Here is a 19,368-nt window from a genome sequence, read left to right as displayed (position 1 = left end):
CATGGGTCCTGTCCCCATGCAGCAGCTCTTCACTGCCCATGGGTCCTGTCCCCATGAAGCAGCTCTTCACTGCCCATGGGTCCTGTACCCATGCTATTCCACACCATTCTCTAAGTAAAAGGGCACTACTGCCAGACCTTGAGAGTCCAAGAAATCTTTCTTTCGACTCTTCGGCTTGCTGACCCCGCATCAGTCTGACTCCAGAGCTGGTATTCTTCATTGTTACACTGTAATGCTTTCAGTTCTGTCACTTGAATGGATGCGGAGTTTATTTTGAAATACTGAAGAAACAAGACCATAAAAGGGACTGTCAGTGGGTAAACTATTTGCTTACCACCTGTGACTACAGCCAATCAACAAAATTCCATTTGGGCAGATTTTGAAGAAAGCTCTCCTCTTTTTCACTTTTGTATCAGGTGAATCAAACTACCTGTGAATAAGATCTATGCCTTTTTTTTTTAAGACTTTGAAAATGTTTGACAGGAAAGCTCTTAATTGAGTTATTTTTACTATTTTAAACACTTGACATGTAAGAGGATATTGTTATGTGTCTAACCTGGTTTATAGAGAGGAAATGGCAATGGGCATGCATATTCATGTTATTAGAATTAAAATCAGACTGAAATAGTAAACACAGATTCCTCTGGGTATCCATGTCCAGAAACTACTTCTTCAGGAAAGATGGAATCAGAAGGTAGAAATACTGGCTTGTGAAGGGAAACTAAAAACATTTAGATTTCTTTGGGTGATTCAGAAAGCCAAGAAGGGATATTATAGAAGGCTTGTTATCTTTTATAGATAAAAGAACAATAGAACACCTGTGTTTACTAGAGTATGGGATACAAAAGACTTGACAGGGCCCTGGATTCATGTGCTTATCTAATCTGGTTGAGATGAAACTTAATAGTTGTCATTGCACATGCATCTGGCTGCCAGGTATTTCATAAACCCATGCTCAGAACCATGCTCTGAGGCAGATAGTATTATCCACCTATGTATCAGTGAGGAGTAGGCATGGCTGCAGAGCCCAGCAAATCCAAAACAGCAGTGGTTTAGAACACGATGGTGTTAGAAGGGTGGCTGAAGTAGGGAATCCAAAACTCAAGCAGCCCCATGGCCATCAGAAACCCAGGCTCAGAAATGTGCATCACTACCACAGCCTTAAGGTTCCCTCAGTCCCAGCTGGCTGTTGGGGTTGAAGGCTACACGAAAATGACAGAGATCAATCACAGTTAAATGAACACATTTTAAGGAGCCTTCATTGAAATCCCACATAACACTTGTGTTTATATCATCAACCAGAGTTAAGCTATTCTTATGTAAGGGATTTGGGGAGATGTAGATTAAGATCAGGAAGGTGTATTTGTCACCTTGATAGAAGAACGGGAGAGAGGACAGGAGATGGGCAACTAACAGTATCTGTGACACTGTTTTAGAGAAGAGGAACCTAGAGCTCAAAGAGGAGTAAATTGCTAATGTTTGCAAACTAGAAAGTAGAAAAAAGGTCAGAACCCAGATCAATGGATCTGCAAAGCCCAGCATCTGCAACCCAACACATGGCTCTGAGCACGAGAAACCATTACTGAATATAGTGCAGTATATAAGCCCTAGTTATAAAAGCACAGTGCATGTTCTATGTGCAATGAGGGCAGGTACCATATCTCATTACTGTATCTCTACTCATAGCACAGGACCCAACCACTGTTGAGTGTCAATATTTGCTGAATGAATGGATGAGAAAGGAGACAATGGGATGGAAAATGAACTTGATGAAATCTTGGCAATTAAAAGGTTTTAAGGTTACAGCAGAGTAAATCCAAAAATGCCCTCATACCCTGCGTGACGTATGCAGGAAATAATAGGAAATGTTACTATTTTGGAGTGAAGGAGTCATCGATTCAGCAAATGTTTATTTTGTGCCTACCCTGTGCCAGGCATTGTAGAAGGTGCTTCAGATGGCAAAGTAGACAAGATGTAGTCCTTACCCTTAGAGAATTCACAGTCCAGAGTTGAAGGGAGAATTCTGAAGCCATGCTCTATCACTTGGTGACATCTATGTCAGTTAGACAGTATTGGCCTGACCACTTCCTTGGGGCATTTTCTCTGTGGCCCGCCATATTTTATGGCTGCAGCTCTGCCACTCTTGAGCTTTCATCATGATCCTAGGGAAATGTTAGCCTAAACCCTGTCATCAGATAATCATAATCAACAAATTCCATTACATGTTCCATTCCCAAACAGTTGGCTTTTTTCCTGAGCAAATCACGGAGTTTATTTGACCATATCTCACCACTTCTGCCTTCTGCCTTGGCTGCCCTAGTACAAATCACCACCCTCTCTCTCTGCACTCCTAGATTACTGCCTTACTGGTCCTGCTTCCACGTGCTTGGCTTATGTTTCTGTACCAGTGGAGAGATTATTCTTAAATTACATCATGTCACTTGTCTTTTCTCAGTCTATAGCAAGCACTGTATTCAACACCCTACATACATTCTCTCTTTCTCAGTGCTCTTTCCCAGGCAGTGTTTTCCTAATTTATAAAGGAGGAAACATGTTTCAGCAAAATCCCAAAACTTCATCTGTACTCTATTCTGGGGTGAATCCAGGAGACCACACTGTCAGGCAACTCACTCATGGTTAGGTAAGCATGAGATACAGTCCTTTAATGAGCCAGACATTAAAGGGATTTGCAAAAATGTGAAATGATGCTGCTCTTCTCACTAATTAATTTTGGTTCTGGAAAATAGTTATTTTTTTACATTAAAATTTATGTTAACATGTTTATTATTTTAAATGAATTAATATTTTTCTCAGTTTTAATTAATAGGTAAATATTTTACCTATTCTCAGCTTTAATAGGTAAATAGTGGCTGACATAATTTACATAAACAAAAACGTTTGGGGTCCCCAATAAGTTTTAGGAATGTAAAGTAAAGGGGTCCTGGAATCCAAAAACGTTTGAGAACTGCCAGAGTAGACTAGTTTCCTCCTGACATTCTATTTGTGTTCATCCAATCAACAAATATTTATTATGTCTATTTCAAGCCAGGCTGTTAGGAAAACAGGTGAAGAAGACAGGCAGGCCCTGATCTCATGGAGCTTGTACTCCAATTGGGGGTGTGCGTAAGGCGACTTAGTCAATGAAGAAGAAGAAAAACGAACAAGATAATTGCAGGTAATGTTTAAGTGTTGTGAGGAAAATTAGGGTGAAACGGCTGAGTGTGGGTCTAATTTAGAATTGCAGCCAGGGAGATGACCTTTGATCTGAGACTGATTGGCAAAGGGAAGCCCCTGCTTTTTCTCTGACCACTTCTGTCCTGCGTCACTCGCTCTCGCCCTGCTGGCTTTTCTGTAGTTCCTTAAATATGCCAGGCAGGTTCCTTCTTCAGGGGCCCTTCTGTCAAGAAAGTTTCCCTAGTTAAATGTTCATTCCAGTCACTCCAGGCAGATCTCCTTGGAGAGGCCTTCTTCTACCACCCATCTCAAATCCACCACTAAACACCCCCTTCCTGGGCTTCATTTTTCTTCTTAACACTTATCTTCAGATAATATTGCTTTATATATTTATGTGCTTATCCTCTCTCCGCCCCTCCCCCCCAAATAGTAAACTCCACGAGGGCAGAGACTTGGGATGGTTGCTATAACCCCAAATCATTAAGTAGTGCCTGGAACACGGGGGGTTCAATAAACCTTCCTGATAACTGTAAAACTAAATATAATGAAAAAAATACTTAGCTTCTGAAAAGATAAATAAGCAAGTTATGAAAAGATTAGCATAGTGATTTTCTCTTTTTTGTAACACAAATATCTAACGGGAACAGTGCCAGGCACATAGATAAGGAGCGTCAACAATGTTAGTCGTTTTTGTTTTGTTTTTTCTTTTTTTAAAAAACATTGGCAACTGAGCTAACAACTGTTGCCAATCTTCTTTTTTTTTCTTCTGCTTTTTCTCCCCAAGTCCCCCCAGTACATAGTTGTATATTTTAGTTGTGGATCCTTCTAGTTGTGGCATGTGGGGCGCAGCCTCAGCATGGCCTGACAAGCGGTGCCACTTCTGAGCCCAGGATCTGAACCTCCGAAACCCTGAGGCGCAGAAGCAGAGGGCGCAAACTTAACCACTCGGCCAGGGGCCAGCCCCGTCACTCATTTTTGTTAGCTGTCTCTCCCCAGAGAGAATTTAAGGGGAACTTCGCCTGTGTTCCCGCTGTGCCGACAGCGACTGGATTAGTAATCGGAATGCAGTAAGCTCTCAATAAATGTGGAATGAATGGGTGCCTCCCTCCTTTTACCAGTGGGTAAACTGAGCCCGGAGAGAATAAGACTCTTGGCCAAAAATCCCTCGAAGCCTAAAGGGAAAAGTCGGGACCAGTGTAAGAATATCCTGACTGCAACGGGAGGGCTCGCCCCACCACAGACGATTCTCCTCTCCACACCACTGTCATATCCGGTCAAACCCTTCAGTTCTCAAGAAAAACAAACGGAAAAGCCAGGAGACCTGCACACGGTCAAATAGAAGGGAACGGACGTGCCTAACAACCGGTTTCCCCGGACCCGAGACCCGAGACGCCTCGGGCGCCCCCGCACCGTCAAGCGGCCAGGTTTGTCACGTGACCCGCGGGCGCAGCTTCCGCGCAGGCGCAGTGGGCCTCTTTCCCCGCCTCTTCAGAAATGGCGGCTCCGCTGGGCGGTATGTTCTCTGGGCAGGCGCCGGGGCCCCCGCCCCCCCCGCCGGGGCTCCCGGGTCAGGCTTCTCTTCTTCAGGCCGCGCCGGGCGCTCCGAGGATTTCTAACAGCACCTTGGTGGACGAATTGGAGTCATCTTTCGAAGTAAGACGAGACGGGGGCGTGGGGTCTGTGCTCCCAGCCTTCCTTCTTTCCTGAAACGTAAGCTGCGCACGCGCAGGTTGTCTCCCCCAGCGGTCGCCGCACCCTGGTGACAAATGGGGAAACAGGCTCAGAGAACGTCAGTTAGTTCCTTTAGTCTCCGCATTGAGTTGTGGCCGGTATGCTGCTCAGGTCGGCTGGCAGAGACACGTAAACTTGACGTTTCTGGAGGCACAGGGACTTGGTCAACGTTGGGACTCTTCCAGGTTCCCAGCCGTCTGTTCCCGTCCCATCCGGTTCTTGGTCCCATCCGTGAGCACCGTTTCCCTCACGCCATGTGTTTAGTACGGGTTCATCCTCCCCGGAGCGCAGCGTCGCACCATTGAGTCTTGTTCCCTTTCCGCTGGGCTTCACCCCTAAACGGTCCAAAAGTAATGGGCCTCTTGACGCTGAAATGGACTTATTTAACAGTTGCCGTGCGGAAGAAGTTGGTACTGGGGGCCAAGAAGGAAGGAAAGCTGGGGGTTAGGGGGAGAGGGAGAGAGGCGGAGATGACCCAGACTCCGAGTTCTGCCCAAGGAGTTTACCCTCCAGCAAGGAAGGTGCGGAGTGGAAGTAGACAAAGGAGAGGTAAAAGTGCGTGCTTTGGTAGCTTCCAGTGGTCTCGAACGTGGAAGATGATCTCTTAGTGTGTGGAAATAAAATAGGATAACTTCTCATTGGAGTTACCTTTTCCACATTTGAAATCTCAGTCACGGGAATTTTAGATTGTATATAATAGCACAGAAGTACATGAATATAGCTTTTAAATGAATGCATTATTGGGGCCGCATCGGCAAAATGCTTTTACTGATAGAATAAGCATTCAAAAGTTTGGAGATATTGGTTTAAAGGACAGAGATCTCTTCTGTCTGGGAGGAGGGTGAGAGCCTTTGGGGTGGTGCTAAGCAGTAAGGGAAAGGGATGGGTAAGCCTTGGAGCAGCACCTAGCATTCTTCCTGAGGTGAGGTGGCTCTCGGTCATGACTGGCCCGGTAGAAGTCTTGGCGACAGCTGACCACCAGCACCCTGATGCTTAAAACCCTTTAGTGGTGGAACCGGCCCGGTGGCCGGGTGGTTGAGTTGGCGCGGTCTGCTTCGACGGTTCAGGATTTTGCTGATTGGGATCCTGGGGGCGGACATGGCACTGCTCGTCAGGCCAGTTGAGGCGGCGTCCCACATATACAACTATGTACTGGGGGGATTTGGGGAGAAAAAGCAGGAAAAAAAAGAAGACTGACAACACTTGTTAGCTCAGGTGCCAATCTTAAAAAAAAAAATTAAAAATAAATAAATAAAACCCTTTAGTGGCTACCTGTGGCTCTTGGGATAAGACCAGAGGTTTGGTGTGGTCACCTTTGGCTTGCGTGACCAAGTCTCCACTCCAGACCCATCTCTTCTTACTCTGTCCACAGGAGCCTTTTTCTGCATATGCCGTTTGTTTTCTCTTTGGGCTTCCAGGTGTCCTTCCCCAGCTCACACATCACTTCCTCAGTGGACCCTCCCTGCACCCCTTTGTAGCACTTACCACTAAACCAGGCTCCATGAAATCTGAGACCCTCTTTTGCCCTCCTTCCTCTCATTGTATCTGTGGCGCTAATATGGGGGTAGCAGGTAGCAAGTGCTTGATGACTAGTTGTCAAATGGTGAAGAAGCCTGTTGTGTGTCAGTCACTGTCCAGGGTGCTAAGAATACAGAGAAAATAGCGTCTGCCTTCAGGGAGCTCATGACTGGAAGAGACAGATACACGATGGGCAGTTGCCCATGCTGTGGGATCAGTGCTCTGATAGAAGAAACCCCGTGGTACTATGAGAGGGCACATGGGCGTGGCTGTCGAAGAAGGCTTCCCAGAGAATGTGAAACCCAAAACAGCATTTGGACTTAGGTGAGAGCGAGAGGGAGAGGTGCTACCTGGACCCTCCTTTGCTGGTGGGTGATCACCCATCTACTCTTCTGTCAAGACTCAGCGCATTTCCTGTTTCCTCCCTTGTGGTCTGTGTGGACCTCTGTTCCACATCCTCCAGTGGCTCATGGCACTGCTTGCCTGCTTGTCCTTTCTGCTTGGGTGCCACCCCCGAGGTCTCTGGCTTTCTTGTTCTAGTTGCTCAGTAAATGTTCTTCGTTGGAATGAGTTTATTGAGGTCAGGCGCTCTTGTTATGGGAGGGAACCTTGGAGACCATCTCCTCCTTTTACAGATGGAGAAACTGAGGCTCAGAGAGGGAAATAACTTGCCCAAAGACAAACCCTCAGTTTTTGGAAATGGGGACTAGCCCGTGGACCTCCTGACTGTCCAGGTAAAGGCTCTATCGTATGCATACTTCTAAAAAGCATATTCTTTTTATAGACCACCATGCATTTTCTTCTCCATACAACTGTCCATCTGTCTATAAAGGCTGGTCTGTTTAATTTTCTTTTTTTAAAAGGGAAAAGAGGGAACTAAAATTCCTGAGATCAGGTTTCCTCCCACCCTGTCTGGTGGCCCTGCTGGCTCTGGAGGAGCAGCCCCTCTTTATTGACCAGTTTGTGACTAGTTGGCCCCGTGGATGGAGTGTTTTCTAGTAGTCACAGGTTTCACAAAGCGGAGACACCCTACCTGTAACCCAAATCCAACAGGAGTCACGTTTCAGAGTTATACGCAGAATGGGCAGTCTGTGTTTTTCTAATTTGTTGAGCTGTTGTGAGGATTCCCCACGGGGAATCCTGTGATTTTCTCTGTAAACCAAATGGGGCAACCGCAGGTGGGAGAAGGGCCCTGCATCTAGTTGATGGCCTCCATTTGGACCCAGCTCTGCCTGCCTCACACCAAGTGTAGTTGGCTTCCTGCTGGCAGAGATCTGCTTTCTGGAGGTTTGAGGCTTTCTTTTTGACCCCTGCGCGTGCTCCCCTCTCCCCCGGCCCCTTCTCTTTCTGGCCCCACTGCTCTGCGGTAGGCCTTCTTTGTGCATTTCCTGTGAGTTGCCAGTGCACAGAACTCCTTGGCTAATTAGCGTGTGTGTCTGGATTGGTGCCCCTTTAGAGAGCACTCCCACTTTAGGATTAGTTTGTCCATGTGACACCAGCCATGTCCTTCACTTAGGCCATCCAGTCCATAATTTATTTATTGTATTTATTGAACACCCACTTTGTGCCTAGCAGCATTCTCACCCTAGGAGTCTAGTGAACAAGACAGACAAAATGTCCACCTGCTAGTAGGGACAGCTAATAATGGTCTAAAAGAATGGAATGATGGCAGTTAACCATGTGAAAAACAATAAAGCTGGGCTTGGGGATAGAGTGTGAGCAGGAGGGGCGTCATTTCAAAAGGGTAGATGGGTGGCCTCTCCAAGAAGGTGACGAGTGACCTGAGTCCTGAATGGGTGATGGTACAAGTCTTGTAAGCTTCAGAGGGAGGGGCTGTGGCTGGGGCTAGATTAGGGATCCAGGTCCTGGTGTGGAATGAATAGTGGGGAAAAGAGTGACAGACCAGATAGGGGTGCTGGCAAGTCCCAGCTGCCTCATTTGCCTGCCTTCCCTCTGTGTACCTGATGGACTCAGGGTGCGAAGTTTCTTCATTGGCATGATGTCATCTTGTGGGCAAACCTACATGCTATCAACTCATTGAATGACTTCAAGAGAACTTACTTCTTACTCTGAAGTAAGATTTTCGATGTATGACTGACTTTTTTTCCTTTTGTGACATGTTTTCATGACACAGGCTTGCTTTGCTTCGCTCGTGAGTCAGGATTATGTCAATGGCACGGATCAGGAAGAAATTCGAACTGGTAAGAAGTCCCTCTTTGTGGACAGTGTTCTTGCCTTCAGCAAGATTCCTGATTGCTAATTTTACACTCGATGTGTTTCACTCCTGCTTGTATCCTAAGAGAGCTTTTTTGACGAATAAGATTTATGTAAATAATCTCGATATACTGCTGGTTCTTTGTTCAGTTTAGTAATTGACATTTATGTCACTCATAATGAACCGCTTGTAATGAGCTTTTCATATTGATACTAGGGCAAAGGAGACCAGTATGTGTACTGCTTTTTTAAAAAAGTAAGTTTTTATTATTTTTTAAATAGAGGTTACAAAGAAAGTCCCTGTGCTTCCCCATCGCCACCCTGGTTCTGTCTCCGAGGTGACCAGTACCTCTCCTTCTTTCTACCATATTTTAAATGTCTCGTTTTAACTGGAAATCATGATACTGATTGCTAGATCTCTGGATTGTCTTTCTTCAGAAGAAGTCATGGCTTTGTATTAAGATGTCTTATTCACCTGACAAAAACACGAATTATCTACTATTTAATATTGGCTAACATCTGGGGATTTGGGGGTCATAATTGCTGTGGCCAGGATTAAAATCCCAGATTACATCTTTGAGAAGGTTCTGGTTTGATATTCTGACTGTTCATTTATTATGGAGATAAATGTGTCTAGTGTTTTTCTTAATTTAATATTTTGATTTTTTTAAGGTGTTGATCAGTGTATTCAGAAATTTCTGGATATTGCGAGACAGACAGAATGTTTTTTCCTACAAAAAAGATTGCAGTTATCTGTCCAGAAACCAGAGCAAGTTATCAAAGAGGTACGAACTCACTTTTCTGCTAACTTTTAGGAAGAGCACACGTTGTCAGGATTCCATTTGTACTTTAAATAAGACACCCCCTTTGCCCATGAATTACAGTGGGGCTTTATAGCTTGAATGAAAAATGTTGCTCACTGTCAGTGTTCATGACAACCTGGACAGGTAGTGGAGCCAGGGATGGAGGTGGAAAGCAGGCTCTCAAATAGCAGTTTCTTACACTGCCTTCCATGGAATATTTTTCTGAAAGAAAAGGTTCTGCTGCTTGAAAAAGGTTGAAAAGCCACTAATGTAGATGACAAGCTCATTTTGGACAGGAACTGTGACCTGTGTGTCCCTGGTTGCCATACCCAGTGCCTTTTGCACAGGAAGGGCTCTGTCAGATTTTATTCATGGAATTAAAAGTACAGGCATACCTCGTTTTATTGCACCCCACTTTATTGCACTTTGCAGATAACTGCGTTTTTTACAAGACCCTCCACCAGCAAAACGATTATGACTTGCTGAAGGCTCAGATGATGGTTAGTATTTTTCAGCAATAAAGTATTTTTTAATTAAGGTATGTACCTTGTTTTTTTAGACATAATGCTTTGTACTCTTAATAGACTACAGTATAGTGTAAACGTAACTTTCATATACACTGGGAAACCAAAAAATTCTTGTGACTTGCTTTATTGCAGTGGTCTGGAACTGAACCCACATATCTCTGAGGTGTGCCTGTAAATGTCCTGTCCCAGGCTCCTTGAGACTCAGGATTTCGTTTATCTCAGTTGTTTGAAGCCGGGCATTTGGAAGTGTGTTAGGCTGCCATGGTGACTGGGAAGACTGAATGGCATTTAGTGTGTGGGCCTGGGCTGTCCCCTGCAGTGTGGAAGAGGGAATCATCATTCTGCCCAGAAGGCCAGGGGTGCCCCCACTGAGAAACACAACATTGAAATGATCAAGCTTTGGCAGTTTTTGAAGTAACTACTCTCATAAGGTGACCAATTAATCAGAAACATTCTTTTTATTCATTGGTACCAACTGTTGAGAAGGTGAATGGTAAGAAGATGATTTTACAATTCATGGTGTCAGATCATTTCTTAATTTGCATACTTGAGTAGTGATACAGTCATGCACTGCATAATGACGTTTTGGTCAACAATGGACTGCATATACGATGGTGGTTCCATAACGTTAGTACCATATAGCTTAGGTGTGTGGTATAGGCTGTACCATTTGGTTTGTGTAAGTGCACTCTCGGATGTTAACAAAATGACAAAATCGTCTAATGACGCATTTCTTAGAACGTATCTCCATTGTTAAGCGACACATGACTGCATAGGTGTGTTCAAGGCCAGGTCTTAATAAAGAATTAAAATGCTGGTATTCATTGAAAAAAGCTCTTGAAAATGAAAATTTAACACTTGATAATCTGAAATGATAGAACAGTGGTTTGGATTCTTTTGAACAGTTATTAACGTGTATGTCAGATTCTCAGTGTGTTACTCTCAGCAGTAGCCTTTGAACAGCGATACTTGGTACCTGGGGACCAGAATGGGAAAGAGACGGATTTCTTTTTGGCTGCCCTTTGGTACTTTGGAATATTGTAACTTAGGTGTTAATTATTAAATGAAAATGTATTAAAAATAAAACTCTCAGTGTTAGGCAGGCATCTTCCATCGGAAGAGTTGTTTTAGGTTATTCAAATAGTGGAGCCAAGCAGAGTAATGCACTTACTATGGTTTAATTGATTCTCTTTGTTTTGAATTTACTTCTTAGTGCTCTTAACTAATCAGGGACTGTATTCGTTTCTCATGAGTTTGCCCTGACATCATCGCTTTCGTCTGTAGGATGTCTCGGAACTAAGGAATGAATTACAGCGGAAAGATACTCTGGTCCAGAAGCACTTGACAAAATTGAGGCATTGGCAGCAGGTGCTGGAGGACATCAATGTGCAGCACAAAAAGCCAGCCGACATCCCTCAGGGCTCCTTGGCCTACCTCGAGCAGGCGTCTGCTAATATCCCAGCGCCGATGAAGCAAACCTGAGGCAGAGCCGGCCTGAAAGCGAGCTGGTGGATGAGTCAGCCTCAACAGTCTTGCCAGACATCACTTTTCTTGTGGACGTGACATTTTGGAAACGTCCTTTGCTGGAGAATGAGATGATTTTAGTTTTATGTTCCCACCTAAAATTTTTCCCCTATTTTTATGTGTTATATCTTGAATACTTTATAAAATGTCTATGGCTTTGGTAAACCAAGCAAAATTTTTTGTGTTTAGTAGAGTTTAGACTGCTAGAGTGATGCCACTTAAAGATTCTTTTTTGTTTCTTTTCTTTGCTTGTTTTTATTTTTGTATGACTTTTAATCTCTGTGTTTGCAGTATTAGATTAGTTTGTATGGTTTGAGGGAAAAACAGTTTGTATGATCTGTTCTGAGGATCAGAGGATGAGGATTTTGGTTGTAGGCCTTTTAGGATAGTTACCCCTCAGTGGTAGTGTAGGGAAATCCATAAATTTGCAGTTTCAACCTTTAAACTACCTCAAGAAGAGGAGTCTAATGCAACGTGTGTGAAATGCTTCCAGGGCTCTCAGAAGGAGATTTTGTGAGTAGGCCGGAGAGGATTGTAATACCCTGGGTTAGTGTAGCCATATTACAGTAGGGTCCTTTAGTTGCTGCTTTCTTTGGAGTCAGTTTATATTTTGTGTGGTGTTTGTTTCCTTTTGGGGTGGGGCATGTGGTGGGAGCCGTGAGGTGCTGAATTCTGTGAGGTTCTGCAGTGGTGCATCAGCGTAGGTCACCGGGCACACCCTGTTCTCAGTCGCATGGCTTGGGGCAGAGGTGAAGGGTGAGGGTTAAAGCTAGCTGTGGTTGTGTCTTTTTGTTTTGAGTGTTGTTTGCTTGTGTCGTTTTTGTTTTGCTTTTTTGGAGCGGAACTTTCCAGGTTCTTGCTAGTGGATGGTATTGATTCCAGGGGGCTGGGTGCAGGGTGCGCCACAGGATGGACCTCGGCAACCACTCTTCACAAAGAGCACGTGGAGCCTCCGTGTCTGGGAAGACATTTTACCCGCTTGTTGGTCATGCAGCCCCTCAGATTCTCTGTTCACTGGCTGTGGAGAAATACAGATGGGTATTGTGTCTGGCTCTCCTTGGATGAGGTTTTCCTTTCTCTGCTGTTTACAGGCTCTTAATAGATTACATCTCTTTACCCAAAACAAGTGCTCCACTGTCTTCTGAACACGCAGTGCTTCTGTGACTCAGTGTCCTGAGTCATTTTGTTTTCTCCGGCCTTGAAAGCCCCTTCCCACATGCAGTGACATCCGCTCACGGTCCTGTCTGGCCTGGACGCCACCTGGTCCCTGAAGCCTCCGAGTGCCCTCCCTGTCACACCCTCAGGACACAGGACTTCCTGTCTCCTCTACCAGCCTTGCGTTGTTTCCCTCGGGGGTTGGTGGTCTGAATCTGTCTCTGTGCCCTTCATGAGAAGAGGCATCATTCCCCTCTGATTACACAGGGACCATGTATTATTTCTCTTTTATACATAATACTTACTACTCATTTTTGTTTGTGTGTGGAGGGGTACACAGCCTGAGGCCAACAAATCCCCTCACTCAGGATGTATACTCTTAAAAGTTGTTTTTACTCACATTATATGAATTCAAGGCTGTTAACCTGGTCATCTCATGCTAATTAGAAGCTGTGATTGGCAGCTTTAGATTTCTTGACTACAAGCCGAAATAAACTGATAAAGTTTTAGGCACTCTTTCAATAATAGAGAGGTTCTTGGTAAAAAGATTGGGAAGTATTCTATTTGGTGCTTAGTGAAAATATTTTGAATTAATGTATATACCACTTCTTGCCATTTACTTATTAAATTCAAAAGTTTTCTGTCTCTAAATAAATAATTTTCAATCTTGTCTGTTTGTAGACATCGTTTTCCTGTAGTGACATCTTGCTGGTTGATGATCATGGAACACCCTCTTAGCTGCTGTCTCCCTCAATGAGAAAATAACAGGCTATCAGCTGGGAATTCCCTTACCTTCCCACCCAGAAATGATAAACCCCCCCACATCTCCAGGGCATCTTTTTTCCTTCCTATCCATCTGCTGAAGTGCCTGCCCTGTGTAAGACCACCTTTCCACAGTTGTTCTGGGTCCCTAGGTCTCTAGGACTTAACCCTTAGGGTGGTTTCTGCCCTGTGCATCGCCCACCTACTGACTGATTCCCTACAGCTCACAGGAGTTCTTGATCTCCCATCTTCAGCATTCCCCTCCCTGCTTGAGCTGCGGTCCCATTTCCCTGCCCCTCGTTCGCAGTCTCCAGGTCCTCCTCTCCTCTCCCCTCCTTTTCCTACTCTAGGCTGTCCCTCCCACATCACCACGACTGTGCTTGTGATGGTTAGCAGCCAGCCACTTCACCGTGGCCACATCGAATGGACACTTCTCCATCTTTCTTTACTTGAACTCACTCTCTTTAATACATCTTCCCTTCTTTTCTACCGAACCTCTAAGTGTTGACATTCCTGAGGGTTTGGTTCTGGGCCTCTGAGGCCATGGTGGAGTGCTACTCACTTCTCCCTTCAAGAGAGCCATCTCCAGGCTGCAGTTGCCAAAGCTTTAGCCCTTGGGGATCTGCAACAGTGTTCCCACAAAGAACCAAGCACAGTGCGGGTACTGGAGCCAGATCATTTCTGCCCGGCTCTAGTGGGCAGTCTTTGCTCTGGGGCTCCCATGGGCCTGGCTGGGACTTTCTTGAGCTGCTCTTGGCTTTCTCAGCTCTTGGCTGAGCTGTCTTGCTATCTGAGCCTCTGTTGCCCAGATCGTCCATGGCCCTCCTTTCACAGGTATCAGCCCTGCATCACAGTCTCAAGGCTCTTCCTCTCTCTGCTTCCTCTCCCCTTGATCTTACACAAGTGTTTCCCTGGAGAAGAGGGAAAACCCTGGCCCTGACATCGGATGCTGACCTGGCACTGCTAGCCACATTATTCTTCTGTTGCATATAAACAGTCTCAGAATCCCAACCTCAGGCAAAGTTACTCTGAGACCATGGCAGTAAGAAGAATCACTTCATAATTTTGTCTAAGCACAGAAAAAAAGTCACTGTGCCACCCACAAAATACCAAAAATCCTTCTGCCTAAAATGAGTGACCGCTACTTTTTTTTTTTTTTTTTTACCATTTACAGCTTTATCCTCACTCTAGTCTGCCCCTGCTATAGCTAAGATTTATTGAGACTCCCTCCAGGCTTAGAATTGCCCCCACTTTTTGACAGCATCCAATCTAGAGTGAAACTCTGCTTCTTTAGACAATCCTAGAAATCACCAAACCAACACCCAAATACCCTAAAATAAGTTCTAACACCATGTTTCTGAGAAGCCCCCCCATTCTCCATGTGGAGCATTCTCGCTCACTGCAGCAACTGGTAAGCCCACCTTGTTCAACTACAGGTCAGTCTGTTTCTGGTGATCTTTGGCTGAAGGGCATTGACATTCTCAATAAATTTCTTGCACCTCTATTTGTGTCTTGGGGTGTACCTCCTGGGGGACCCGCCTGGCTCGGCTGTTACACAGTCTGAGAGAGAAGGCAGGATGGGGTTTGGGGACTGGGTGGGCTCACCATCCAGTTGGCAAGGAGGACCCATCCTGGGTGGGATGTGAGGTACAGACAGTCAGCAGCACAAGCAAGTGGCCAGTTCCTGAGGATTCCACCAGTGGTGCCCCGGGAAAGTGTGCTAGTGGAAGGGAACGTTGTCGGTGCAAGGATTCAAACATTTGGAAGGGAAGGGGAATATTTTTACAAGAACAGTAGAGTTGGCTGGTTATCACTACACTGTTTTGACTCCCCATGGAGGGATAATGACAAACTATCAGTGCTGAAAAAGTCGAAGGCTGCTGGGAGTGCCTGGGGCGTCTTTGGTTGTCTCCTGCACGGGGAGAGCAGACCCTGAGGAGCTAGTAGGAGGTAGCAGATCAAAGATAATACTGCATCCTGGGGGTGATAGTGGAGATTAGTGCTACCCTTAGAAATCCAAAGGATGCAGGGAAGTTGGTCCCTCTCATAGCCCATTTAAATTGCCAGCCTTGCCCTTGCAGAACCCAGATGGAGCCTGGAGAATGAGTATAGAGCAATCACAGTTGCTGTGTTGGAGGTTGCATCAATGCTAGAGCAGTTAATAAGGGCTCAGGTACACGGTATAGAGCCATCGGTTTGGTGAATGCGTTCTTTTCTACCCCAGCTATGAAACAATTTGCAGCAATATTCCTTTCCAGTTTTGCTCCAGGGATGTGTTAGTTAACTCTTCCTTCCTCTGTCGTAATATAGCCTAAAGAGATTTATCGTCAGATCCTGTTATTTCTCTCTCCTAACTCAATCCTGAATCAGTTCATCTCTCTTCATCTCTATTGTTTTCTCCAAGCCACTACCATCATCTCTAGACCACTCTGCTTTTGAGAGATTGATGGAATAGATTATGCAAATGAGAACAAGAAGAATGTTTTACTATCAAATTGAGTTTCTTTGTCAATATTATCTAGGGTACAAAGAGAATTTCACTCACTGCTGGTAAAGGTGTAATTTGTAAAGGTGTAAATTGCTGGACACTTTCTGGATGGTAAATTGGTAATATCAAAGGAAAAGCTTAAGCGTGGATCATTTGATGCTTGGCTTCAATACTCAAGGAACAGGTCCTAAAGAAAAATGATAGAAGCATGCAAAGATTTAGTCCACAAAGATAGAATTATTTGGGGAGAATCCAGAAATTTAAAAAGATCTTTCACTTAGCTGCAACAAGAAAGGAGTCAAAGCACATACAGGGTCTCAACTGATAAAAGTCAGTCCCCACAGCAGGGGGAAGGTTGAGTTGCACAGTGGTGGGAAAACATTTCAACAAACAGAGGTAGAACTACCTGTATGTAGTCTTCAAAACAAAATACAAACATAATCCTACAGTGCTCACCCTAGGCAGGAAGCAAAAGATAACTAAAAAATATTTGACACTGAAAACCAATATGGCCTGTAACGAGTATTTGCATTTTAAAAATTATCCTAGTGGGGCCATGTGTTTTGATTAGATAGTAAATTTACCTTTAAATTGTAAGTTTGAGTTGTAATTGCATTTCTCTCAAAATGACATAAGTATGTAAGTAGCTACTTTTTATCTGAAGATGATCTGATTGAGGTTAATGCGAACTTCCTATTTCCAAGCTCTGTCTTCATCTAATTTCACCTTTCTTTGCAAAAACAATACAAGTCACAAACATGTTTATTGCTCAGTTGTTTAAAGTTTTATTCAAAGAGCAAAGATTTGACAGTGCATAGAATAAACAACTGTTTACGGGCCACCTGCTGGGCCAGCACCAAAGGATTGAGAACATAGTTTGCCCACTAAAAGTTGTATTGAGTCTTGTCAAATCGCACTGCTCCATCTGAGGGTCAGACAATTCCGTGTGGACCGACAGTGAGGTCAGCACTGTGAATGGCCATTCCCAGTTCTGTTGAATCTACTGAGCATCCATGCAATGGGGAAGCAACACATCACTTGGCAAAGGGCCCAAACCCAAAGACTATGGGTTCCATAGATCTTTGACTTCAAGGACTAGATACTTTGGAAGGCTTCACAAATGACCACGTTGACACTATAGTCATTGAAACTGAGATGTACGATGGGGCGAGGCTCGGTTCCTCACAGGAAAATCCTGGCAGTGCTTAATTCCAATTCATGCTTGATAGCCTTACCCGTAATATTTTGCTTAATCCTTGCAAAGCCCCTTTTGAGGTAGGTGTTATCCCCTCTGTAGTCTACTTCATGTCCTGGACCTAGGAAGTCAAAGTATTCTATCTGAGTATGCCAAGGTCTGCCACAGGCCATTCCTAGTTTTGTTTTTTCACTTGGCTTTCCTGGTTACTTTGAACTTTGTTTTATTCCTCTTCATATTGAGGTTAGATGTGCATTTTGGAATTACATCATTTACACAGAAACACTTTTCAAGTGGAAATGACTAGCATCCTAAGGAAAAATGAAACCACTTTTCAAGTAGACCATGGAAATCACAAAGTCTGATACTCCACAAAGTGGAGTGCAATCTCATGGACACTGGGAATACAATGTGGAGGGCATCGGTAACATTAATTACATTTTCCTATGGGGGCTTTTTGATAACACTGGTTGGTTTTATCTTAATGTCAATAATTTTTTTAATGAACTGGTGTCACAATGAAACTATGAAATGTTAATGCCAAAATTCGTTTTGGCTGTCATATATAAATCATAGTATAAGCAAGTTATTTGGTTGGCTGGTTTTTTAGTTCATTCCCTCAAATGTTCTAAAAGCAACATTTTTCAAATATCCTCTTTGTGATGGATCCCAAGGCTCAGGTTAGAAGGAAAAATACTTGGTGAACCATTCCTGGTGGGCAGAGCCCTGTTTCTGCTGGACTTCTTTGGGCTGGGCTGTTTCACCATCTTGTGTCCTAGAAACAAACAAAGAGGTTTCTTAGATGGTTTTGAAAATTATTCAGTAAACAACTTAATACCCCACCACTTTTCAGGGAAAGATAACTGCTTCTTAACTCTTCAAAAGATACTAGAACCAGCTAACATGAGCAGCTGGAAACACGTTGTGAAGGATGGAGGTGTGGATGGAGTGTCTCATTCCAGTTTTGAAAACAGAAGGTTCTCAATTGTCTCATTTAAGAATTATGAGGCATACCAAGAGGTGGAAGCAACCCAAGTGCCCATTGACTGATGATTGGATAAAGAAGATGTGGTGTATATATATATATATGTATATATATATATATATACACAATGGAATACTACTCAGCCAGAAAAAAGATAAATTCATCCCATTTGCAATAACATGGAAGGACCTAGAGGGAATTATGCTAAGTGAAATAAGCCAGTCTGAGAAAGACAAATGCCAGATGATTTCACTCATATGTGGAATATAAACAAACACATGGACAAAGAAAACAGTTCAGTGGTTACCAGGGGAAGGGGGGTGGAGAGTGGGCACAGGGGCTGAAGGGGAGCACTTGTGTGGTGACAGACAAGAAATAATGGACAACTGAAATCTCACATTGATGTAATCTATTGTGAACTCAATAAAAAAAATTAAAAAAAAAAGAATTATGAGGCATACATTGCAACACATTTTTTATTTCAGGCAGAAATTAAACAGTAAACCCCATAAAAAAGGTAAAAGAAAAAATGGTTAATCCACACAGCATTACAATTCATGGCTTCTTCAAAAGTTATCTAATGTGTTCTGGCATCTCAATGAGGCTGTGAAATTAACCTAATAAATTGGAAAGGGGAAACAGGAAGCAAGAAAGTACAGCGTATACCAGGTTAGATGGCCTTGATCTGCCTTCGTGAAGCTTCATATAAAACGACAGGAACACAGCTTACACAGAGGTGTATAATAATGAGATGAACCTGTGGCCAGTCAGGAGCTGGCTCTGGCTGTTAATAGAGGCTTGTGCTTGGGGCTCCAGGCCTCAGTTTCCTCAGCTGCGAAACAAAGGGCTGGACTCCTTCAGTGACTGACTGGCCGGGGTCCTTTCAGCTTAACACTCATCAAGGTCTAAGCCTCCCCATCTGTCCACACAGCCCCGGGCAGGCAGGGCCTTTGCAAAAGGAACATTTCAGAAGGGGCCCTTTCTGAAATGCAAACTTCAAAGCCCAGAATTTGAAATTTTGCTCTGAAGGGAAGACTGGATGGAAGGGAGAATTAATAAACAAGGGAAAATCACACATTTCTGGAAGAGAATCCTGCTGCATGGGTTTCTGGAAAAATAAGGAGGTGGTATCTGAGATGGTCATGTATGATCAACCAAACCCACAGATTAAGAGGCCTTAAAATGACAAGATGATACAATGCATCTTGAGAAACAAGCTTAATAATAATAGTGGAAAGACACTGAATGCTTCTGTGCCATGTTCTGTGCTAGGCACATCCCATGCATTAATT

The 19,368-nt window shown here is 44.1% G+C and overlaps 2 protein-coding genes across 2 annotated transcripts in view; one reads left to right on the top strand and one right to left on the bottom strand.

Moving 5' to 3' along the window:
* Nucleotides 1-4,601: 4,601 nt before the first annotated feature.
* On the top strand, nucleotides 4,602-13,316 carry MED28 (mediator complex subunit 28). The gene is made up of 4 exons (XM_014838785.3): nucleotides 4,602-4,827; nucleotides 8,558-8,624; nucleotides 9,310-9,422; nucleotides 11,252-13,316. The coding sequence occupies exons 1-4, from the start codon at nucleotides 4,669-4,671 to the stop codon at nucleotides 11,447-11,449; spliced, it is 537 nt and encodes a 178-aa protein (XP_014694271.1). The 5' UTR covers nucleotides 4,602-4,668; the 3' UTR covers nucleotides 11,450-13,316.
* Nucleotides 13,317-16,659: 3,343 nt separating this feature from the next.
* FAM184B (family with sequence similarity 184 member B) overlaps nucleotides 16,660-19,368 on the bottom strand; it is a 121,808-nt gene continuing 119,099 nt past the window's right edge. Inside the window, exon 18 of the mRNA XM_014838784.3 lies at nucleotides 16,660-17,866. Coding sequence (XP_014694270.1) covers nucleotides 17,773-17,866 — 94 coding nt within the window. The 3' untranslated portion in view covers nucleotides 16,660-17,772. The remainder of the gene's footprint in view (nucleotides 17,867-19,368) is intronic.

Source organism: Equus asinus, chromosome 3 (assembly GCF_041296235.1).
Source record: "Equus asinus isolate D_3611 breed Donkey chromosome 3, EquAss-T2T_v2, whole genome shotgun sequence".
In the NCBI taxonomy this organism is placed as follows: Eukaryota; Metazoa; Chordata; class Mammalia; order Perissodactyla; family Equidae; genus Equus; species Equus asinus.
This window is presented reverse-complemented; position numbering and strand designations above follow the sequence as displayed.